Raw genomic sequence first — 25,685 nt, 5'->3', positions numbered from 1 at the left:
ACCAAGGCCCTCCCTGCTGGATCTAGGCTGAGCAAGATGTCCCTCCATAGCGAATGGGCTCCAAAGAGCTAGTTCATGCAATAGGGATAAATCCTGGTTCCACTGCTAGTGGCCCCACAAACTTCCCAAGCCACACAACTGTCACCCACATTCAAAGTGCTTAGGTTGGTCATATGCAGGTACCCCAACTGTCACTCCAGAGTCAGCTCCCACTTGCTCAGGTCAGCTGTTTCATTATGATTTTGGCCCCTTTGATCATAATATCTCTCCTCCTTCTCTCCGACTGGACTCTAGGTGTTTGGCCCAGTGCTTAGCTGTAAATCTCTACAACTGGATGAAGGTCCGGTGATGACAATTAAGGTAGTCATTATCCTGATTACAGGGGAAGGGTAGTTAAGGGATCCTCTCCACTATTCCTTAGATTCTTAGCTGGGGTCATCCTTGTGGATTCCTGGGAATTTTCCTAGTGCCTGGTTTCTCGCTAACCCCACAATGGCTCTCTCTTTCAAGGTATCTCTTTCCTTGTTCTCCTTCTCTGTCCTTCACTCAACAATTTTTTTAACATGCTAAACTTGGAACTTCAACACTCTGATAGTGAAAAAGAGAATTTGCCACTGGTAATAATTGTAGATTGTAAGGTTGAATCTTCACCTTTTATCAGAAACAGCATTACTTAAGCTTAAATATGTAGATCTGAATGTCTACCATATTGATACAAAATGCTAAGCTCAGCCTTTAATACTTTTTGATTTTGAGAGATGGACCTTTTCTTTATGTATCTATGGCTGGTTCAAGTTTGTATCTATCTGGTTCAAGCCTCAAGTCTACAACTGACTGATATTATACCCATGTTGAGCCACTTATTTCTCTCTAATGTAAATAAATTCAAATACCCTAAAGTAGCTTGTCATTATTTGATTCTATTCTGAACCTTCCACTATTATTTATACTCTTGCCTTCCTTGAAATACTTTTGTTCTGTTATTTTTTATTATTTTTAAAGTGTGTATTAATGTTTTAATTAATGCACAAAGTAAGGTGTTTCATTTTGGCATTTTCTTGTATGTATCATTATATATTGTTCTAATTTGTCCCCTTCCCCACTGCCCTTCTCTCTGCCTGTGCCTCCCAGGGTTAGTTCTCTGTCACCCCTTGAAAGTGATCCCCATTCTGCTTTCTTGTCTCTCTTTTCCACCATCCCTTAAGATCCTTTCCTCCCTTTTAACAATCCCCTTTCTAGCTTGATGTTCTGCACACATACTTGAATGCATATGCACAGGTATATACACATACATATAATTTTAAATCTGGATTCCACATATACCAGGAACCAAGATTCTAGAATCTTGCTTATTTCACCTAGCATGATTTCTAGTCCTTCCATTTTCCTGACAAATATTATAATTTCATTTTTATTTATACCTTAGTGAGATTCTATTGTTTACATGTATTTTAAAGCTTAGACAGAACTTGTTATCCATAATTTTCAACCCATTTCTCTCAGAATATACCATTACCCTCTTACATCTTTTATTGCCTGAAACATTTTGGCTTGGGGATTTTCATTTTTCCATATACATCTTACCTTCCTTATTTAATTGTACTCCTTGGAGTTAGGGATTAGTCATTTCCAACATGGAATTGTGTGTGTGTGTGTGTGTATAATGGAAAGAGTCAATGTAAAACAAAGGTTTGTGTACCATTCCACCAAAGAAAGCATGGCAGATTATTTCAATTTCACTTACTTCCAGTTTCCTAACTCAGAATGTACAAAGTACTATTTACTGTATACATTTGTGTTAAGGTCTAAGGGTTTAACATGAACAGATGCTCAATTATATTGATCTTTTGTCTGCTTCTTTCTGGACTATGTTACATAATGGTTTGAAGCTAAGCTTAATTAGTATCAATAAAACTAAAACATGTTGGAATATATGGAGGGTGTGAATTAAAGTGTTGTTATGTGAAATTCAAAGGAAGATGTAGATAATAACAAATATTATACATCAGAGTTGTTAGGAATCAGTGATTCAGTGAAGAGAATGGCTGAGCTTTTGAACCCAGCTATATTGTGCCATTTGATAAACAAACAGACCAAACCTTGTTTGAGAAAATAAGTTAAAGACAGTAAGTCTTAACAGTACTATTCTAAAGGGGGAAGAGACAGTAGAGTAAGCATAAATTTATTCAGGTTAAAAGAAAGAACTCCCAAGAGTGGGAGGGAATCCCATATGGGAAATGACAATTTCATCTTCAAGAAATTTTCCTTCAGTTGTAATGTTATTTTGCCACCAAGGGATTGCTTGTCTAAAAACTTGTGATAGGCCACATGATGTGATCCTCTAGAAGGCTCACTGCTAGTATCCTTGTGCACTTTCCTGTTTAGGTAAGCAAGTGTGCATGCCCACATTCCCAGGCTTGGCCCTGAAATCTGAATCCAGTGTGGTAGATTTACTCGTCAGTTATTTAGGGATGGGACTAGAGTCTGAGTCCACAAGGATGACCCTGGATCTTGTATCTGTACTGAGTATCCTGGAGTCTTGGGACTTAGTTACTGGGGAACAACTAGGTATATAAAGGCCTAGTGAGGTCTTGGAACTCCAGGGGCCATCCTGGGAACTGGTAACACAAGAGTGGTGTCGGAACCTGGGTTGTGGGGAGATGTCCAGCTCTAAGGTCTAGTGGGACAGACCTGAACACTAGTCTTTTAGAATATGGGACATAGAATCTAGCATGGAGAGTGATGCTGCAGGTATTAGCCTAGAGGTGGTATAAGGTCCAAGTTGACAATGTGGCAAGCTAAAGGTTCTGTCTACAAGTACAAGCCTGAAGCTCTGTCCACAATAGCTCAAGAGGTTGGGGCCCATGTGAGCTATCCTGAAACCCAAGGCTGTTGAGATGATTCTGGTGCTAAGAGTAAGCTGGCCAGACATTAATTAGAGCAGCCTGGAAACTAAAACTGTTGCACCACCATAGAGCCTGAAATGGCAGGATCCAGAGAGTTCCCAGAGCTGGTTTAGAAACTCAGTCTGGAAACACCTGCCTGATTATTATGGGGCTTTTGGGTGCCTGCAAGGTGATGAGTTTTAACAAAGTGTGCCCACTATATTAGGGTTCAAAGTAAAACATGATTTTCATTACCTGCTCTTTCCTTATACACAAAGTATCTTCCTTCATTTCATTCCAGCCAGGATTGAGGAAGGGATGATACAGGTAACCTGAAGTTTCCATCTTATGCTATCCAGTATATTTTATGTCTTCAATACACCCAGATACTATAATCTACAGTCTTATTTCCTTAACTCCTGAAAAGGTATTTTGTAAAAGGATAATTATTTGAATTGATATCCTAACAGTTTGCTGATATCTATCCTCACCATATACAGAAAGTGCTGTGTGCTTTTTGCAAAACAAGTTGTAGTGAGTAAAATGTTAAGTCTTCTTCTCTTATCTTCTCCCACTTTCCAGAGCAGAGCTAAATACATTTAAATTTAGTTTAGATCATTCTGTAACTTTCTATGTGTATATGTATGTATATTTCATGTTATCTTTGTTAGAAATTGAGTATATTGTATTTTAGTAAAACTTTTATTTATTCAGTATACCATCCATGAAAGTATGTGTAATACAAACATACTCATTCAAATAGCCAAATAATAAGCAAAAGTATGATTATTTTTATTAAAAGTCGTACATACCTTGGCATTGTCTTCTGTAAAACAAAATATCAAGACTGTTTTTTAAGTTTAGCCTTTCATTACTGATTCCTTAAATCATTCTTTGAAGTTCAAGGAGTAACATATATCCATTTAACTATTCCTTTACAAAGTTATTGCCTGGGTTTGCCATTCCAAATTGGTAACTGTTGCCATATTATACATCAAATATATATATATATGTGTGTGTAAATACATGTATGTATGTATATATATATATACTCACATGTATATATATTTCACATTCAATGGCATATTTGAAGAGAAGGCTGTTAGTATATACTACCAAATATAAAAATTTGATTAGTTCAAATTTCATTGGTATGATAGATTTTTTTTACTTTATTTATAGATGACACCTGTGAAGGACAAGAAAGGTCTGCATATTTTACAGATGATTTTTGTCAAACATGTGGAGTGGTACTGCAGCATGAATCAGAAAGGATTTCACATTATAAGGTTGGTTGGTTAAATGCGGTGGGAATGAGGATGAGGAATCATATTTTTAAGTGTAGCGAGTTAACTGCATTTAAGTCGTTTTACTTGATTAGTTTAAAGACCTGGAACATAGTAACATTTCTTTTTTCTTTTTTTAATTTTTTCGAGACAAGGTTTCTCTGTTGCTTTGGTGGCTGTCCTGGAACTAGCTTTTATAGACCAGGCTGGCCTTGAACTCAGAGAGATCTGCCTGCCTCTGCTTCCTGAGTGCTGGGATTAAAGGCATGCACCACCACCGCCTGGCAACATGGTAACATTTCTAGTTGACAGACAGGAATATTGGCTCAGGAAAGGATAGTCACAAATTTAAGTTAGGGAATATAGATTAAACTCCTTGGTTTTGATTGCAAACTTTCTTTTCTTTCCTTCACACCATTCTGCCTTCCTTTGTATTCTCTATTATTATAGCAAATATATTGTAGATATTAACAAGTTTGAGGGATACTGTAGAACTCCTAGAATCTTCATTTATAATAAACGTAGACCATAGATTTGGCTTGTCAGCATCCTGCCATTGAGGTTGAAGAGGCTCAAAAGACCCACTTTCCCAGTTCCATTGACAGTTAACAGTTGTTAGGAGGCAGGAGATCAAGAGGCCTCATCACTCCCTGTGCATTGACAATTGATGGTTGCTGGGAAAGGGGGGGATTTTCTGCACTGATGTAGTCACTGAGGTCTAAAGATTTGAAAGGAGTGGAACTCTAGTTATTGCAGTCAAGGGTTGACGATGTAGCCCAAAAGTGTGTCACTTGTCTAGCCTGTTCAAGACCATGATCTCAAAAAAAAGTTATTATAAAATCTGCTAAAATTGATGTCTCCTGAGCTCACATTCAGAGAGGTGCACATTGTAGGTCTCTGTTGTTAACTAAACAAAGTTGTATCTTTTTCCAGAGTGAAATACATGCTCAAAATGTTAAGTTCTATTTTCAAGTGCATGGGGAACCAAACGAAGTGCCTGGTAGAAAAGTGAGCATGCCTGTTGAGAGTTCTCAGGTGAGTTGTCTTTGTGGAATGGTATAATTGTAAACTCTAAGATTTTAATATTTAAAAAATAAAAAAGATTGAATGTACTTTTTACAGGTGTACAAGAGTGAAGAAGTCAACAGAGGCAAATTTAGTGGTTTCTGCAACATGAGTTTTGACTCCGCAGCCATTGCTCAGGCTCATTTTGTAGAAAAGAGCCATGTGCAGAATCCAAAACAATTGCTGGAAGAACATGACAGAGTCTCTCCATCAGGATGCCAACCAAAGATGGGTAAGATTCTCATCATCTCTTTAAAAGATATTTATCTTTCCCCTACATTGTATCATTCCTTTTGGGGAGCAAACTCCCACTACAGTTCAAACAACTTGATTATTTTTCCACTTAGTAAATCACTTTCTGTATTCTTGTCTGTGGAGATTACTGCTAACTAAATTAAAAAAAAAATAATAGTGTCACTATTCAGTTTACTAAATCCACATAAAGCAAATGAGTACTATATGTTATTAATAACAATAAGCATCTAGAGAAACCAAAAATCTTGGCTTTTTAAATTATGTTTCCTCACCTTGTCATAATTTTTTGATGTACATCTTTATCGCATTTGTCCATTCAGATCGTCTTCAGGATAGTATAGTTATATACTCTAGTGTATATACTATATAGTATGCTTATGACCAAAGCTGTAAAAAGCAAACTAAATTGCTGAATCTCCTTCAATCCCAATAATCCATTCTTTTATTTCTATAAATGTGAAGTACCAGTGAATAATTATAGAATGCTAAATCCCAAAGATACAGAGAATTATAGAACATTGCCTCTTCCTTCTAGTAACATTCAAATGAAGAAATGAAAGCACTTCCACTGAATTACCTGAACTGGCAGAGTACATTTTGGAAAATAGCTCATATTTTGAAAAATTTACATGCTACCATAAAAATAATGCTTGATCAGCTGGAATAATTGATCTCGCACATTCTTAAGAGCTTTCACTGTGTCACTAAGGCATTCATTTCTGAAAAAAAAAACCATCAACATTCATGTCCAGCACATCATATAGGTATTTTCCAGAGCAAATTACCTCAGCATATTATTAGAATTTATTTTTTCTAGCTGGGCAGTGGTGGCATGTGACTTTAATCCCTGTACTGGGTAAGCAGAGGCAGGTGAACCTCTGTGAGTTTGAGGCCAGCCTGGTCTACAAGAGCTAGTTCCAGGACAGGCTCCAAAAACTAGAGAGAAACCCTGTAAGAGGAGGGCCCATTTGTTCATCCCAGCCACCCGGATAGCTTAGCCACAAAATAACCACACAGAAATTGTATTCATTAAATCTCTGCTTGGCCCATTAGCTCTAACTTCTTATTAGCTAACTCTTACATCTTAATTTAACCCATTTTTATTAATCTGTGCATTACCACAAGGTTGTGACCTACCAGCAAAGTTCCAGTATGTCTATCTTCAGCACAGATCCATGACGTCTCCCTCTGCCTCTTCTTCCCAGCATTCTATTTAGTTTATCCCGCCTAGCTCTGGTCCCCCTATAGCTCTGCTATAGGCCCAAAGTAGTTCCTTTAATTAACCAGTGAAAGCAACACATAGACAGAAGGACTTCCTACACCATTTCCCATTTTCTGTTTAAACAAAAAGGAAGGCTTTCACTTTAACATAGTAACATTACATATAACAAAACAGGTATTAAATAAGAATTGCAGTTATGATATTTATATCTATCTTTTATTATAACTAATCGAAACTATAACTATCTATTCTTTAACTCATTTAAAGACTCCAGAAGGATATACCATTGCCTAAGTTAACAGGAAGTACATTGTAATCAACTACCAAAACTCTAGAATTGACACATTTCACTGCCTGGACAGTCACCCAAAGTTTTTTTGTACTGTTGAAGCATCCATCTTCAGCCTACAGGCCCATAGTATCCAGCAGACTTTTCCACAAAGCAGGAAATGTTAAAGACAGTTTAATCACTTTCTTTTGTATCCTGCAGAATGTCTCACAGACTCTTTCATGAAGCAGGAACCCCAAAGGATCATCGCACCTTTAGGTAAGTTTAGCAGTCATTTTTCTTTGGTCCTGCACCTGCATGTTCAGTTTAGCAGTTCATGCAAGAGCAGTTCCTTACCCTAATGGCTAACAAACTCCATAAGGAGCCTCTTTGATGCCCATCTTTCTCTTGAAGTAACTGGAGCCACCAGAGATAGGTGTGCTGAAACTTGGCTGGTAGGCCACAATCTTGTGGTGATGCAAAAATTAATAGATATTGGTTAAACTAAGATGTAAGAGTTAGCCAATAAGAAGTTAGAGCTAATGGGCCAAGCAGTGATTTAATGAATACAGTTTCTGCGTTGTTACTTTGGTTCTGGGCGGCCAGGATGAATAAGTGGCCTTCCTCCTACAAAACCCTGTCTTTAAAAACCAAAAGAAGGAAGGAAGGAAGGAAGGAAGGAAGGAAAGAAGGAAGGAAGGAAAGAAGGAAGGAAAGAAGGAAGGAAGAAATTTATTTTTTTCTAGTAAGATACACTATTATTTTTATATTTATTCTAGTCTGTCAGATTATCATATGCTTATTTTCTTATCTGTTGATTAAAAGAGGGACAGAGTCATTGTGCTTTACAAGAGAAACTATTTTGTAAATATCTTACCTATAGCCCCCAAATTCATTTCTTTGGGTTCAAGGAGGAAAGTAATTGAAAGAGATGTACAATAAAACATATAGTTTCAAGTTATTAAATGATGAGAGCTCACTCTGGTGTAAACATGACAAATCAAGACAGAATAGATGAAAAATATCATCTTAGAAGTTCATACCATCTGATTTATCTTGTGAATTGCCAAAGAATAACCTTGAAATAGCTCCCATACTTCTATTGTTTCCATAAATGGAAATGGTCAAACAAAACTGGTTATAAAATATTTCCTCCTTCCCAAGTCTTTGGTTTACAAACTAGGTGACAAAGTAGCATGCACATTTATCTCACAAAAGAGCCTTCATGACTTAATTTCTTTTATCCAGAAGCCCTGTGCTGAGCATGTAGAAAGATAGTAAATTTTTAGAGAATTTCTTTAATACTTTACAATGGATACAATTCTAATATTTGATCAGATGTTAATAATTTTTCATTACAATTATTTCTGCAGATAAACCCAACACTACATCGGCAGCGCCAACCTTCCTAAAATCTGTTATTGTGAAGCCTCCTCCAGGTAGGAATAAGGTCAAAACAACTCCTTTTTTTTCTCTAGCAGTGCTTTGGATCTGGATAATCCAAGCAGATAGTGTAAGCTCTTTCCTGCTTCTTTCAACAATCTACTAATGCTTCACAATATTATATTAGGAGAAAAAAAATGAAGATAGGAAAACATTTATAGCTACATAGCTGAGAAATGTCTACTAGCAAAATCAAATACAAATAACAAACTAGAAAAGTATTCTATACTCTTTCACAGGAATTTTGTATTTTATAAAACATATATACTAATAAACCATTGGATTTTATTAATTAAAGAACTTGTATTCAAGCAATCAATTTCATGTATTTTTATTTGTTTTTCTAGGACATGAGAGCCATAAAGTCTTTTATGTCTCTTAATTTCAAAATCATACATGTGTGTGTCTGTGTGTGTGTTTCCATGTTATTTTAAGAAGTATTTCAAATTAATGTGATACAACGATATTTTTTGGGGTGCTAAACTAGTCATTCTTGGTAGTATAAATAGGAATATACCATTTTTCTGAAGAGGAAATATATAAACTAGTTAATAATGCCTCGTTGCAAAAGAATATGTGTGTATACACATTTTTGTAACATATATTGAACATATTTTGCTAACATGAAATTTCTTGATCCATAGGTTTCTATGATTTTGAGTGATAGAAGTAGAAAGTTTGAAAAATGACTAGATGGCTTAGAGCTAAGAAAGGGTAGCAAAATTTCAGGTACAACATAGAGACTTGCCTTGACTGGAGAAATATATCTGTTCCTCTGTTATATTTCTTATCCCCCCGCCACATACAAACACCTTCTTACTACTAGTGTGTCTTATTGCCCTTTCATAGTTTCTCTTTTACCTTTTCTTCAACACATTATAGTTCACCTGTTCTTACTAGACAGACTTCCATGTGAAAATGTTCATTACTTTTGACCTCTTAAAATTCTGTTCTTTTCATGTACAATTCCTCACAGTCTGGTTCTACTTTATTTCGTTGTTTTGTTTTGTTTGTAAGCTATCTGCATCAGCTCTTTGTGAGTTCAACACCTAGATTTAGGTCCTCACAGGTTCCATTATTGGCCTGACTCTGCAAGCACAATTCTGTGTATTTCCCTGGTTTTAACTGTCATCTGTACTCTCATAGCCTGTCCATCAAACTTAGACTACCTGTCAAAATTGGAGATAGTATTGCAGTTGGATACCTCAAAGCCATTTTAAATCAACACTCTTCCAAAATAAAAACCTATAGCTAACTGTCAGCTCCCCAATACCACACCATTAAATCTAATGAAATGCCAAGTTTTGATGGTTTTACCTCCTGAATTATTACTGTCCCCCTAACTCTATCCACACCATTCCTACACTACTATGGGTCTTTATATATTCCTAGAGCTTTGTTAGTCAGACTGTGAGATATTGACAAGAATTGTTGGTATCATTTGAGAGCTTATTAGAAAATAGAATTCAGCCCTTTTTATAGACCTACTTATTCAGAATTCACTTCTTTAACAAGACCTCTAAATGATTTATATGTAAGAAACTTGAAGACACAGAGTATCATAGCCTTCTAAGTACTTTTTCTGCCACTGGCTTTATTTCCACAAATGCACTCTCAATTCAATTACTGGAGTGTTTCCTTCAAAACACAAATTTTTCCATGATACTGTCCAACTTGAAATTTCTTCACTGCTTTTCCAACTTCTAAAGATGAAATCTAAATGCCCTAGCCTTCTCCTTCTTTTCCTTCCTCTTCATGCTTGTCTTCTGCTACTGACATGCTCTTAGCTATGCAGGTCAATACCTGCAAGTTGTATGGCTTCCAAAACCATTACCTTACTTCTTTTATTTGTACTTTTCCTTATACCCCTCCTCCCTTGTTGCCTGAAATACTTCGATAACCTGCTTCTGACTAATTCATACTCATTCTTAAACATTCTGCTGCTACCTGGAAGCCTTTTTGCTTCCTTTAAGGCTACCTACCCTTCTGTGTATCTACTTTTCTCTCTAAGTGCTTTTTCTCCCATTTCAGCTTAAGGTTTTTAAGGGAGGAAATGTCATGTAATTCATTTCTATTTCCAATGATAGAAAAAAGAACAAGCATAAAACTATTTATTCCTACCTCCATAGAGATTAGTTTAATATATTAGTCAGTGAACTATTAATGAATCTTTCTCTCAAATGTTGTCCCTTTGTTTGTACTATTTCAGTTTCCTATATAGTGTGGTCAAAGTGCTAAAACCTTTTTTGGGGATATGTAGTTTTACCCACTATTTTAAAGAATTTGAGTTAAGTAAGCATAAAAGTAAAAGTGGCAGTTTACTTTAAATGTCTGAAGAAATGATGAATTGCCAGTTGTTAGGTATTTTTCCTACTGGTGAGTTGAAAGGCTCTGAAATGTGTGGCTTCTGTATAAATTTGAACTGAGTCTAAATGAGAGGTGTTTGACTGTTGCTGCTGCTGTGTGAGACAGTATTTTAGCACTCTGAAATGTCAAGATTAGTAGAATGAGAGAAGAATGTTTGCTTTCTGTTAAAAAAAAAACACTGTGACCAAAAGCAACTTTGGAAAGAAAGGGTTTATTTTAGCTTACCACTTATAGTCAACTATGGAGGGAATTCAAGGCAGGAATCTGGAGGCAATAACTGAAGCAGAGACCATAAAGGATCTTTGATTACTGGCTTGATACCACCATGGCTGGCTCAGTCTGCTTTCTTAAATAAATAGCACCATTTGCTCAGGGGTGGCACTGTCCACAATGAGCTGGGCCCTTCCACATCAATCATGAATCAGGAAAGTTCTCCACACACTTGCCACAGTCCAACCTGATCAGTTTTTTAAAATTGAGGCTCCGTCATCCCAGATGACCCTAGCTTGTGTCAAGTTGACAAAAATCTTGCCAGCAAAAAGAATTTTGGTGTTCATATCTGATCATGAAATAGTGTCAGTAAAATTCAATCTATTTATTGAAATCATTTTACACTAATCTCTGAAGCTACTGCTCAGAGAATAAACATATCCTGTCATAACTCCTGTCTTGCAAGCCAAAAACATTAGAACATTATGAAAACATCTAGTTTACCTAGACATGGTGGTACATGCCTATAATGTCAGTACTCAGGAGGGAGAAGAAGGAAGATTACTGTATACTATATGTTTGAGGCAAGTCAGGACTACATAGTGAGTTCCAGGCAAGCAAGGGATACATAGCAAAACCCTTTCTCAAACAACAACAAAAAGACATATCTAGAAAAATTAAATTAGCTAATGAGAATTTCAGAGAACACTGACAACAGAATTCCATGTTACAAGTGAACCAGTTTTAAGAAAAAGGCAATTATGGTGATGTAGAGATAGCTCAGAAGCTAAGAGCCCTGGGTGCTCTTGCAGAGGATCTGAGTTCAAGTCCCAGCATTTACATTGCAGCTGATGACCATCTCTATTTCCAACACCCTCTTCTGGCCTCCATGGGTACTGCATATACATGTTACATAGACATACATGTAGGCAAAACACATAAAATTTCAAAAAAGGCAACTTAACACCATGTGCCACTTTAATTATTCCACTATTTTCATTTTCTTATTTCTATCTATCTTTGCCTCTGTTTATCTTCTATAATGTGCATGTTTTTCCATATTTGATTTTTTCTTCCTCATTATCACTGCTTGCTTAAGTCCCTATCTAGCTCAGCTCAGGATTGATAAGACTAAGGCTAAAGTATGTATATATTTTTAAATGTTGTGTTTGTTTTAGTTATCTTACTAATTTTAGTTATCTAAATTTAGATAAGTTATCGCACTTATCTAAAATTAAGTTAATAATTTCTAAATTCAACTTAAATTGCAAAACTTTTGTTCTTGATAGTATCACTATTAGACATCTACACTTGAATCTCTATACTTAATTCCCTATATTCTTTCTATAAGTGAGTATCATCAAATCTTCTATTACACCTTTTTCTACTTTCCTTAGATTTCCATTGCTAACTCTTCACATGTTAACACTATTGGAACCATCAGTATAAGGCTTTATGTTAATTAAAAATTAAAATAAGGCTTGTTAAAAGGTGCAAACAAGCCTGAGTTTCCATGTGAACTTAGAAACGATTGTAGCAGGTGTATAGCAGAACTAAACAGGCCTAAGAGCAGTCTCTGAGATAAGAGAGTGGAGAGTGTAAGAAACAGTAGGGATGGGTTAGAAGATTAGGCCAGGGTCCTACAAGATAGCTCATCAAGTGTTGAAATAATGAGCGGCCGGCTGCGTCCCAAGCACCCCGGCTGCCTTGCTAGCTTATGCCCGAAATAACAACACACAAACTGTATACATTTAAAGACTGCTTGGCCCATTTCTATCTAGCCTCTTCTAGGCTAATTCTCACATATTAATTTAGCCCATTTCTAATAATGTGTGTAAGCACCCCAAGGTGCGCTTACCGGGAAGATTCTAGCCTACATCCATCCTGGGTCGGAGCTGCCTGGGAGAGTGGAGCCTGGCGTCTCTGCTCCAGAGAGCAGAGCTGTCAAGTCTGAGCTCACTTCCTCTTCCTCCCAGCATCCTATTCTGTTTACTCCTCCACCTATGTTTTAACCTATCAGGGCCAAGGAGTTTCTTTATTGCTTAACCAATGAAATCAACAGATTGATATGATACTCCCACATTAATTCAAGCATAGGATCTGGGTGCTAAGTCTAGCAATCTGAGTTCAGTCCCTGGAACCACATGATTGAATTAGAGAACTAACTCCACCAAGTTGCCCTCTGGCCTCCACATGAACAACATGGCACATGATTGAGAATATAATATACAAATCATATGTGTGCATATGCAAAATAGACTTTAAAATAATTTTAAAATATTGGGCCTAGAATTCTGATAACTGGGACAGTGAATAGGTTTCCTGTCTATACAAAAATGATTTACATATTTTTACTTATTATATCTGAGTTATCCATATTCTAGAAAGTGGTAGTGTCAACATGTAGAAAATCCAAGAGTTAAGGTAATGGTAATCACACCACAGTTCTGGAACTGCCTCTAAACCCTTTGCATGTGACAGAAACCCTTTTAATTCCTATATTTCCACTATTAGAGCATGAATATATGAAAAGCCAAGGGCTAAGTTAACATGAACATTTTCCACATAACTCTAATGTATAACCAGATTTGAAACCCACAAATTAGAGAAACCCAGGAGTCTTGTTCATCATGTATCACTTAGGTACACCCTCTATATATGTTGTTAATGAAGGCCATTTCTGGTTTGGTTTTCACATCTATAAAATAAATATAGCAATAATTTCCTGAAAAGCCTTGCTTTGGAGACCCACAGTTTCTCATTGAGTAGTTTGTTTTGTAGGACATCCATCGTCTTCAGCTAATAATCTTTAAACTAGGGACTCACAAACTTGAAAGAGGCCAATAGATAACTAAAGAATTATAAAAATATTTAATCCAGGATATTTCTCACAGTGTCTCTGATAATCCATTTTCAGTATTAGTTTTCAAAACTAATTCCCAATTCCAATATAGAAACTGAACTCTATTCTCCAGGAAAGAATTCTAGGATTCTATGCCTAATGCTCCGGGTGGTTTTTACCAGAGAAATTGGTGTATTTCATGTTAGTGAACTGTCATTCTAGTCTTCATTTATAATAATAGGATATATTATTTCCAGGTCTTGAGGTTTTTTGAATGTCTTTGAATACATACTATATTTTTCCTGGTTTCAAAGAATATAGGAAATCAAATTAGAAACAGAAAGTTTAATCGGCATAAAATAAGAGCATAGAGACAGAAGATAATTTTTAAAGAATCATTCATTCAAAGTTTTCAAAAACACAAAAAAAATTAAAGCTGTGGGTATTTGTGGGAGTATCATATGTTTGATACAGATATACTTATATATAAGACAAGTGAAGCCAGGTGGTTTTGGTGCAGGCCTTTTAATCCCAGCACTCAGAAGGCAGAGGCAAGTGAATCTCTGTGAGTTCAACGTCAGCCTGATCTACAAGAGCTAATTCTAGGAGAGGCTCCAAAGCTACATAGAAACCCTGTCTCAAAAAAAACAAAATAAATAAATAAATTGACAAGTGAATAATAATAATAAGACAAGTTAAACACATTTATAACTTAAAACATTTATGATTTTGTATTGAAATTTTTCAAAATCCATTTCCTTGCTTTTTGAAATATATAGGCTGTAATTGTTATCTATAATCATCATACAGTGGACTAACACCCAGAGCTTCTTGCCACCATCTCACTGTTAACAGTGCACATTTACCTACCTGTATATGTGCTTTCCTTGCTTCCTATTCTTCTTGGCCTTGGTGATGACCATTCTAATCTAAACTTCTATTATATTAAGTGTTTTAGATTTAGCATAGGCGGAAGGTTACATAGTTGTAGTGATATGCTGCGGGCAGGCCTGCTTTTCATCCTGCCCAGCTTCTGCATGGCTAGCTTAGCCCCGGAAATAACAACACACAAATTATATTCATTTACACACTTCCTGGCCCATTAGTTCCAGCCTCTTATTGGCTAATTCTCACATCTTGATTATCCCATTTCTAATAATCTGTGTAGCACCACGAGGTGGTGGCTTACTGGGAAAGATTCAGCATGTCTGACCTGATGGCTGGCTCCATGGTGTCTGCCCTGGAGAGGAGAGGCATGGTGTCTGATCTCACTTCCCTTCTTCTCAGCATTCTGTTCTGTCTACTCCGCCTATCTAAGCTGCTTTCCTATCAAAGGCCAAGGCAGTCTCTTTATTAACCAGTGAAAGTAACACATAGACAGATGACCCTCCCACATCACATAGTACTTTTCATGACGGCTTATATCACCTAAAATAGTTACATTCAGTTCCATGTATGTTGTCACAAGAGATAGGTTTTCAGTATTTTTTCATGACAAAATAACATTTCAATGTGTGTACTATGTTTTATCCATTCAATAATTTGGGACCACTTGAATTGTTTCATTTCTTGCCTATTGTGAATAATGTAATAAACTAAACATAGGAATGTATACTTTTCTTACATATTGATTTCAGTTTCTTTGGATATACATTAAAATTGCATTTACAAGAACATATGGTAATTATTTTCTTATTTGATAAGTGGCTTCCATACTTTAAATGGCTATTCTATTTTAGGTTTCCATCAACATTTTCTCCACATCCTCATCAGCATTTCCTATCCTTAGGGTTTTTTGTTTTATATTAGCAATTGTTCTTCAGGTATGATGGCATCTCCTTGTTCTTTCAGTTTGCAATTACCTGGTGATTAGTGATATTTTGTATTTTCCATTTACTTATTGAACATTTTGGATGTCTCCTTCCGAGAAATGACCTAAGGTTTTATTTTGTTATTAAGGTTTTGGTTCCTCAATATATATTTCTTTATATATTCTAGATATCAATTGCTTGTTGTTATACACAAACCACAAATTTTATCCCATTTATAGATTGTCTGTTGATTGTGTTATGTGTTTCCTTTGTCCTGTAGCAACTTTAACATTTTTTAAAATCCTATTTGTCTTTATTTGCATTTGCTTCCTGAATTTTGAGAGTCACTTCCAAAAATTCCTTACATATTACAGTATCCTGAAACATTTTACCTGAATTTTCTTCTAGGAATTTTATAGCTATCAGTGTTTCTGTTGTTTAGTTTTGAGATTGTATTTTAGCTGCAGCTTTTATTCCTTCCCTTTGCTCCCTCAAAGTTCTCCTGTACATTCCTTCCCACTCTCCTTGAATCTTTTTTTCATCAATTGTTATTACCTGCATGCTCCTGTTTGCCCCTATACCACTCTTATGCTTAAACTCTTTAGTCCATTTTGAGTCGATCAGTGTAACTGATGAGATACAAAAGTCTACCTACATTTATATGTAACTAATTTTCCTAACACTGTTTTTTGAAAAACTGTTTTCTGTCTAAAGGATGTTCTGAGTGTCCTTATCAAAACGTTCATTCAAATTTTAATGTAACCTGTTGATTGCTGGTCATTAACAATATGTATTAATAATGAACATGTTATTCAATGTCTTTATTTTATTCTTCCCTGCAAGTAGTCTCTTGTTTCTGTAAATAATGTTTGTTCAACAAAGGTCAATACACTTAAATATGATTAACTTATCCTCCTTTAAGTGATTAAACTGCTGTTTGATTTACAAGAAGATGATTCTGGTTGTCCTTAAATTTTATATGGTACCAATTTATTGCCTTGTCTCTAGAATAATGTCGATTTTATACTTGTCTCATGAAAGTTGTTCTGCTGACCAACAAGAAAGTTGAAAGATGGTGGGATTTCGAAAATAAGTTTATCTCCTGCTTCTAATTATCTTTTGAAAGCAGACTAGTTAGCTGTTATATACCTTTGTTTTATAATTTGTTTGTTTTGAAAGGTTTTCTGTTTTGGTTTTGTGTTTTTGTCAGGTTTTTGTTTGTTTTTTATTCATTTTAAATGGCAGCTATAATTTTAGAATTTTGCTTTCACCTTTCATCCTATGCATGGGTTCAATGGTTCTCTTTTGTAATTTGTGGAAATTATTTTTGGTAACTAGTGAACTACAATGATTTCAAATAAGAGAGTAAAATTTTCCTATGTTTTTAATTAATGTTTTGTGATATTTCAGGGTTTGGTTTTGTAAGAAACTAACTAATAGCAAACAAAAAGGCTGTTGCAGACCAATAAAGCCCCTGCTATACAGTGTGTGTAGCAACATCAGGCAAGCAGATAGCAGATTCTTAGGAAATAAATGAAGATTCAGTGTATAGTATAAGGAATCCTGGGCATTAAATTTAGAGACATGGGCTAAAAGATGCTAATGCTATTCTTTGCTTCTGTGACTATCAGCAAGTGACTTTATGTCTTTGGACCAGTCTTTCTTAGGATATTTCAAGTAGAGGGTCTCTAATAAAGTATTATCCATCACTGGCATTATATGATTCTAAGTGTTTCCATATTGATCTTCTTAAACTCTATCACTTTTATAGCATATAGAATGAGAACCTACGTATGCCATATCTGCAGTATCACCTTTACATCTTTACACATGTTCCGGTCCCACATGCAAGGAAGTGAACATCAAATTAAGTAAGTTTTTTTTTGCTATTAAAAAATATTGTCATGTTACCAAAGACCAAATCTTCTAGTCAAATAATCTTTAATGTATTTTACAAACCTTCTAGATATTCATTTCCCCATGATCTGAATCTAGAGGAAGTAGACAGTATTTGTAACGTATTGCACACTAGTGTCAAGGACACTTTCTAATCACAATAATGCACTGGCAAATTGGTACACCCTCATGAATAGACAACATTGTTTTTCTTTGTAGATGTGCTAAAAAAATAAGTTTTTCAGGTTAGCCATGCAAATTCAAGGCATCTTAAAAAGGTTTTCTTAATTCCAAGGATTCGGTGATCTAATATTCATCTTTACAGTGAGGTATAATAGTTCAGAACAAAGGTCATGCTGTTGTACCTAAAATACAGAATCCAGATCTGTTTTTAGCAATATTAATATTTGCTTTTAAGACAAGGAGAAATTTGTGGCATTGTACAGTAGGTAATTTTGGTAGCAGGGCAAGGAGTTATTTATGTTTTGGTTGTTGATTTTTAAATCAAAATATAAGATTTATTATTTTACCCTATAAGAACATATTTATAGTATTTGTGATTACTTAGAGGTATCTTAGTTACTTTTCTATTGCTATGATACAATTATCAAAGGCAACTTATAAAAGAAAGCACTTAATTGGGATTAACAGTTTCGGAGGGATAAGAAACATGATGATGAAGCAAAGACCTGGTGCCAGGAACAGCTGAGAGCTCACATCTTGATACATAATCAGGAGGCAGAGAAAGAAAGAACACTGAGAATGGCCAGTGTCTTTGGAAACCTTAAATTATGCCCCCCCCAGTGATATACCTCTTCCAACAAGGCCACACCTCCTAATCCTTTCCAAACAATTACAAATATTCAAGCATGAACCTATGGGGGACATTCTTATTCAAACTACCACAGGAATTATATTGCAGACTCAGCAAATAAAACTACACTATAGATATTAAAACCTCAGAATTTTAAATCTATAACCTTTCACATCTGTGCATCTAATCAAAGAACTGGCTTTAAAAATGTGACATTCAGACAGTTTATAAGGACATTAGTTATTAATGTTAATTAGCCACACATACTAGCATGCATTAATATTTGTGGTATTACAGTAGAATGAGATCATTTCACTCCTATGTTCATCCTCTATTTTATCCCAGGCCTGAAAATTTATTACCACATTTCATATGCAAAATAATTGCTTTTATTGTGATATTTCCACATATTTATAAACCACACTTGGGTCATATTCATTCTCCCAATTATGCTGATGTCCTCCCTCTTCCCTAGTGGCTTACTATGATGGGAATTTCTAAAAATATCAAGATCCCATAGATGAAAGAAAAACAGTCATTACTTGTCCTTCTGGACCTAGGATGGTTCACTTAACACCGTGATCTCCATGTCTATCCTTTATTTTAACAAACAATATGATTTTTATTTTCCTTTCTTATTAAATATTAAGTATTTTTTTGAGAGTCACAACATATTCTATATCTGTTGGTGGTCCCCTAAACTATTGTGTAACTTAACTATTGTGAATGGTATTGCATTAAGTATTGCTGTTTAGCCATCTCTCTTCTAAGCAACCTAGGATTCTTTTGGATATATGTCTGGGAGTAATATAGTTGGATCTTATGGAAGTTATACATTTATTTTTGAGTAACTTCCATATAGATTTCTGTAATGGCTGCACTAATTTATATTCCCACTAAAATGTATATTCATTTTTTCTGCATTCTCATTTTGTCTTGCATTTTTCTTCTTTAATAAGTAGACTTTGTTCTTTAATAATTTTGTACATGTACACTATGTATTCTTTTTACTCTTTCAATCTCTCCTGTTGTCCCCTCCCACACACACATCCTACTAGCCTCCTTCACTATAAATCTCTTCCCCATGTGTACTAGCTTTGGTTCTTTTTAGCATTTCACAAAGTTTATTTAGAGCTTTCTGTGTGATCTTGAGCGCAGAACCAACCATCAGAACCTTTTGGGATCACCACTGGGTACACGTTTAGATACTATGCTTGCCCCTCTCCAAGAAGCTGTGGTTGACAGTAGATCAACAGTATGTGGTAGGGCCTCATGAATCCTTTTTCTCTTCATAACTGACTGATAGGAGGGCCCGACTTCTGTGGACCTGGTTACAGTATACACAGCTGCTGTAAGTTCATGGTTGTCACTTCTATGTTGTGCTTTAAAGATATAATTTCTAACCCCTCTCCCCATTTGCCAGAACATAATATTCTTTCTGACCCATCTTCCCCAGCATTCCTTGAATATTAAGCAGGTGGTATAAATGTCTAGTCTAGGACTAAGCCTTTATTCTCAGCATCTTATGCAGTCATGGGTCTCTGTATTTATCTGCAAAGGAGAGGATGCTCTGTTCAAGGCAGAGAATAGTCTTTGTATGTGAGTATAAACAGACATTTAGAGGATGGTTTGATGTTGCCAATTTAGCTAAACAATAATCTTACCATCCCTTCCCAGGGTCTAAGACCTCTTTGGTCATGATTTTTTGAGCAGGTATACAGCAGTAGGCATGGATTCCCTCTTATGAAGCAAGCTCCAAATCCATTTAGGAAGCAGCTTTTCTCTTCTCTCTAATGTTTTCCTGGCAATTCCAGAAGCTGTTGAAAAGAATGTGTATTGTGCAACTGTTGAATCAAATACTGTATGCTTAGACCATTTGATTTATGGTGCAGTTTAACTCTAAAGTCTCTTTGTTGATCTTTTTAACCTGAACACTGTATATATTCATGACTCGGATGGACAGTCTGGATTTTGAAGATATTAAAATGCATGTATTTATACATCCAGAAGTAAGGCTGGACAACAGGACAACTTTTAAGATAATTCTTCATTTCAACAGCAATGAGTTAAGCTGAGAAATACAGGAGACTTCTTTGGGGCCAGATTACTAATAGATCACATAAGTCTCCTATCTAAGACTGTATTTTTGTAAGGTGATAGTTTCTGTACTTTGAAACTCACCAAGAGTTTCCTTCTCTCTTCTGCTAAGAGCCCCACTGAGGGGCATCTTCCTTGTCCATAGTTTATTACTGTGCACTTGTTTATGGTTTTCCATTTAAATCTCTTACAGTTCAAACATTTGGTGTTCCTGTACTTCACTTTGTTATTGTCTGCTCTTGCATTCTGGTATCTTTCCACAGCATTCCATCTCCCTGCAGCTCTTCATCTATGATTTTATTTCAATATCATTTAGAAAATGAAAGTATCAGTGTCTCCCATATACCATCTTCTAAGAAATGTTTTTGCATAAAACTTGTGGAATTCTGGAGAGATATCTACCTATCCATGCTATGATTTGAGCATCAAAATTCTTTTTATAGTTTTAGATTTGTATTCAACCTTTATAGATTTTATTTAAACTAATATTTTAGAGAAAATAAAATATTCATAGTAATCAAAACTGTATTATTTTCTTTGTAGAGAATCTCATGTTATCAACCAAGTAAAGAATTCAAAGAAGATACAGGAGTCTTACCAAGGTGAATGTGCAGATTATTACAAAGTGAAAAAACCTAGAGAGCTAGAGTATAAGGTTCATTTCAGGAAGATGGAGGATAATTACTTGGAAGTCCGTGGATACAGAGAAATGGTTGATTCCAGACCCAGACAAAAAATGCTTGAACAACAACTTCCATTTGAAAATTTTTGGACACAGCCAGGACCATACAATAATCCTCGAGCAGTAGAAGACCAGTTACCTCATTGTTTACCAGCACAGTCAAAAACATATGACTCTTTCCAGGATGAGCTTGAAGATTACATCAAAGAACAGAAGGCCAGAGGACTTGATCCCAATATTAGTTTTAGACGGGTGACAGAAAACTATAAGTATAGGGATCATGGTTACAGAGAAAGGGTTGATTCTGAACACAGACAAAGGATGTGTGAGGAAAGATTTTCATTTGAGAGTCCACAGACATACCAGCGACAATACAGTGGCTCACCAGTGGAAGGCCAGTTACCTCACTGGTTACCACCTCATTCAAAGAGGAGAAATGATGATTTCCCAAATGAATTTGATGATTATAGCAAGGTGCAGGAATCTAGAGAACTCAAGCCAAAGATGTCTTTTAGAAGAATTGATAGTGCTTTTGAAACTCATGATTACAGAGAAATGGTTGACAGAAGATCTAAGCACAGAATGTTTGAGCAAAGATTCCCGTGTGAGACTTTCCAGACTCACACAGATCCATACAGCAGTTCACAAGCTGTGGAATATAAGTTACCTCATTATTTACCAGCTTATGAGAGCCAACGGAACCCAGACTCTGATAGTTACTATCAGTTCACAAGAGATTGCTTCTCAGAAAAACCTGGTCCTCTGAGCCTTAGTCAGCAAGAAAATAACCCTGGCTCACACAGTGTAGAATATGACATTTACAAGGACCTGCCTTCATATGACAATACCAGTGCCCATGAAACAAGTCATAAAAGACGACATCAGAAGAAAAGACGACATCTGGGGGAAGAGAAAGAAAGGCCAGAGAAAGAACAGTCCAAGCATAAAAGGAAAAGGAGCTATCAGGATAAAGATTTAGACAAAAACAAGAACATTGAGCAAACTAAAGGAGAGGTAGATAAAGCTGGAGTCAGTTCTGAAAAACTGAAGCATCGAAAAAAGAAAAGAAAACATGAAGTGTCCTCAGAGAAAGAAGAACGTAAGCACAAGAAAAAGAAATTTGTTGAAGAAAGAACAGAAGAGGAAATCCTTTGGGATGAGTCAATTCTTGGGTTCTGAACTTACAAGATACCCAAGAATGGCTAAAAGAAAGCAATATTGATTTAGATAAAGATAGGAGTGACTGGTGAAGTTAAGGAAAGGCAGGTAGAGTATCAGCTCAAAAACCTTGAGGCTTTTTTGTTTGCAAAAATGAATATGAGAAAAGAAACACAAAATATCTAAATCCATCCTTTAAGAAAATGTTTTAAGGTAAACCTACTCAAGAATTTTGAACTTTTAGTTTTACTATCAGAAGACTGAATCAAGAATATCACTGGGAAAAGTTCTGAGAAAATTGAGATAAAGCACTTCAAATGAAGAGAAGAGATAAAACTCTCTCTTCCTCCCTCTCTCTCTCTTTCCCTTTCCTTCTCCCCCTCTCTCTATGTGTGTATGTGTCCTCTGTTCTGCTTTCCTCTCTCACCTTCCCCCTCTCTCTATGTCACTCCCTCCTTTCAAAATGTAATTGAAAGTAGAACCATAAAGTCTAAACCTAGCATTCAATAAGCAAGAACAAAATACTAAAAAGAATGGGAGAGGAAGAAACCTACTGAAGAAAATCCAGAAGATTCAGTGCTTTCTCCTTTGCAGTTTTGTTCCCTTAAGGTTGAAGAAAGGTTTAAAACTTTGTTTTTTTTTTTTTTGAAATTTGTGTTATTTGTGTATTTGTACATGTGTACAGTTAATTGCTAACAGAAGCCAGTTAAAGTCAAAATATTCAATATGCTTTTTAAAGTTACTTTCTCTGATTTTATAAGAAAGAAAAATTATTCTATTGCTTATATATAATATGGTTTTCTTAAGTAGAGGTGTTTCTACTTTGTCCTTCAAGTTGCAATGAAAATGACTTGTTTGCTCATGGAAACTATGTACCTAAACAGTGAGTTACAAAGCAGTCTACAGCCATACCACCCTGAATTTTCCAAGTCTTGTTTGGTTTTGGAAGAATGGTCAGGCCTGAGGGAGACCAGACTTCTCAGAATCCAATCCTTTTAGAATTTGTGTTAGTATTGGTGGTATTTTGCTACTGTTGTGTGTTAATGTTTATGTTTTCTCCAATGAAAATGTATGAATCAACTTAGCCCTTTTTTGTTAAATCTAATTTGCAGTGTATTTTGTATTTTCTAGTTCTGAAAGTGGAAAATTAGTGTATAATAAATTAGATGATATATACTTTTAAAATGTTCTCCAAAGGGCTGATAAAAATCGGTCTATATTCTGAAAAATGTTTATATTAAAGTGTTTTAATTTCTAAATACATCTTTGTGATTGTTTCCATCAAAAGATTCTATCCATGTGAGGTACAAGAAATGGAGTTTGCAACTAATTTCTAGGAAGACCACACAGTAAGGCTATAATTTGATTTATTCTACAGACTGCTTTATAGAAGTTAGCATTGTTTCGAGTTTAACTTTAGGTTAGAAAAAGATCTTCAACTTGAAAGTGAAGGAGAAAAACATTATAAATGCTTAAGAACTATGGGGATTTGTTAACTTTAAATTATTTAATTTTATTTTTTTCTGATAGTGCACTATGTTTTATGATAAGTACTTTCTGTACAAACTTGAACATTATTATGCTATAGTAGGAAGTATAAAAACCTAAGATTTCCAAATCCCAGGATTATGATCTTAGTAGTGCCATCAAGTTGCTATGGCATTTTGCAAAGATACCACCAGATTCCAGTATGCAGTCCCATGACAGAAAAACTAAAATACAGTAAGCCCTGTATATGCCAATCTTGTCAAAAATCATGGCAAATGTGATGGTGATATATCTGAATCTGAGAAAATGATTTTATATTTTTTCTGAGGTTTGAATTAACAAGTAGATACTAGAACATAATGATGATTGGTTTTATTCTAAGATGAGTGAACTATTCCAAAGAATGTTAGGTTGTCATAAAATCATTTCTCTTCCATGAGACTTTTAATATAAGATAAATATATATCAGTGTGTTAATGCTCTCTTTAAAGAAGCATTTGATGTACTGATGAAAAAATAGTAAGACAGGTAGAAAAGGTAGATTGTAAACTACAATATTGACAATTTTCTTTTGATCACACACACATTGTATTCACAGAAAATGTTAGAAATCAATTGAATTGATAGAATTTTTAGAATTGGTAGATTCTTTTCTGAATATCCATTTTGTGCTCAAATCTGTTGGAGACCATTTCAAACTAACATATTTTGTGAGTGAACTGGGGTCGGGGGCAGATGAAAACAGGAGGGATCAGGTGGGGTGGAGGGAGAGAGTATTGGGAGAGACAACTGGAGTTGGGGTGAATTTGGGAGGTCATGTGGAAACCTAGTGAAGTAGAAACTCCCAGGATTTTATGAGGAAGACTGTAATGAGGACTTCTAGTAATGAAGGATACAGAGCCTGAATCAGCTATCTTATATAGCCAGGCAAGGCTTCCAGCAGTAGGACTGGGACACCAGTTCAGCCACAAAACCTTCAGCCTATAATCAGTCCTGCTTGCAAGATGTGCCAGTGTAATGGTGGTACAGAACTCCACAAGAGAGTGACCAAATAATGACTGGTCAAACCTGAGGCCCATGCCACAAGAGAGAATCCATGTCTGATATTGCCTGGATGACCAGAAATCAGAGGCCAGACATCCGAGAGACCCAGGGCAGAACCAAATATGACCGGGGAAAAATCAAAGGAATTATTACTAATGCTATTCTGTTATACTCGTTGATTGGTGCCTAACTCTCTGTGAGTTCAAGGCCAGCTTGGTCTACAGAGTGAGCTCCAGGACAACCAAGGTTACACAGAGAAACCCCGTCTCAAAAAAAAAAAAAAAAAAAACACAAGATGGGACCCCAACTTTCCAGGTAAAACATGGTAGCTAAACTGGAACTCCCCAAGATATCCTGTAACTCTCATATTCTACCTTTTAATATGTTAATTCAACAGAAAAAAAATAACTCATTCCTGTGGCCAAGGCAGCATTAAGACCATCAAAAAAAAAAAAAACCCACTTGGACTCTGTGACTATTTTAGGTTACAAAGAAAAAATGAAATTAATGTTACTAATCAGGAATTTAAACAGGACAATTATCCTGGATTACTGGGTAGACTCTATGTTTATAAAGATCCTGAAATGGAAGAAGGTGAAAGACAGGATTGGTATGGAATGCATTTTGAGAAAGATTTCAGTAACCACTTCAGAGGCAAAAGGCCACAGGCCAAATGACATGGCAGCCTCCAGATAATGAGACAATTGACACTTTATAATTGTTTGTCCTCCCTGTTTTGGTTAAGTGCCACCTCCCTGGCTGCAGGGCAAGGATCATCAGTACCATAACTTATTTTATGTATTTATGTATTTATGTATTTATTTATTTATTTATTTATTTATTTATTTATTT

General features: G+C 35.6%; 1 protein-coding gene across 3 annotated transcripts in view; it reads left to right on the top strand.

Annotated features, from left to right (window-relative positions):
- Positions 1 to 23,560, top strand: part of Zmat1 (zinc finger matrin-type 1) — a 42,017-nt gene extending 18,457 nt beyond the window's left edge. For 2 of the 3 annotated variants that reach the window (XM_050130559.1, XM_050130558.1), the window contains exons 2-9: positions 295 to 360; positions 4,068 to 4,174; positions 5,105 to 5,206; positions 5,294 to 5,468; positions 7,204 to 7,260; positions 8,355 to 8,420; positions 17,426 to 17,525; positions 21,005 to 23,560. In XM_050130559.1, coding sequence (XP_049986516.1) covers positions 5,186 to 5,206; positions 5,294 to 5,468; positions 7,204 to 7,260; positions 8,355 to 8,420; positions 17,426 to 17,525; positions 21,005 to 22,322 — 1,737 coding nt within the window. In that variant the 5' untranslated portion in view covers positions 295 to 360; positions 4,068 to 4,174; positions 5,105 to 5,185 and the 3' untranslated portion in view covers positions 22,323 to 23,560. The remainder of the gene's footprint in view (positions 1 to 294; positions 361 to 4,067; positions 4,175 to 5,104; positions 5,207 to 5,293; positions 5,469 to 7,203; positions 7,261 to 8,354; positions 8,421 to 17,425; positions 17,526 to 21,004) is intronic. The other variant, XM_050130557.1, reaches the window with a different exon arrangement.
- The last annotated feature ends 2,125 nt before the right edge of the window (positions 23,561 to 25,685 follow it).

The sequence above is a fragment of the Alexandromys fortis genome, unplaced genomic scaffold (assembly GCF_014885135.2).
Source record: "Alexandromys fortis isolate MF-2015 unplaced genomic scaffold, M_Fortis_MF-2015_v1.1 scaffold_324, whole genome shotgun sequence".
Taxonomy (NCBI): Eukaryota; Metazoa; Chordata; class Mammalia; order Rodentia; family Cricetidae; genus Alexandromys; species Alexandromys fortis.
Note: the sequence above shows the minus strand (reverse complement) of the source record. Positions and strands in the feature narration are given on the sequence as shown.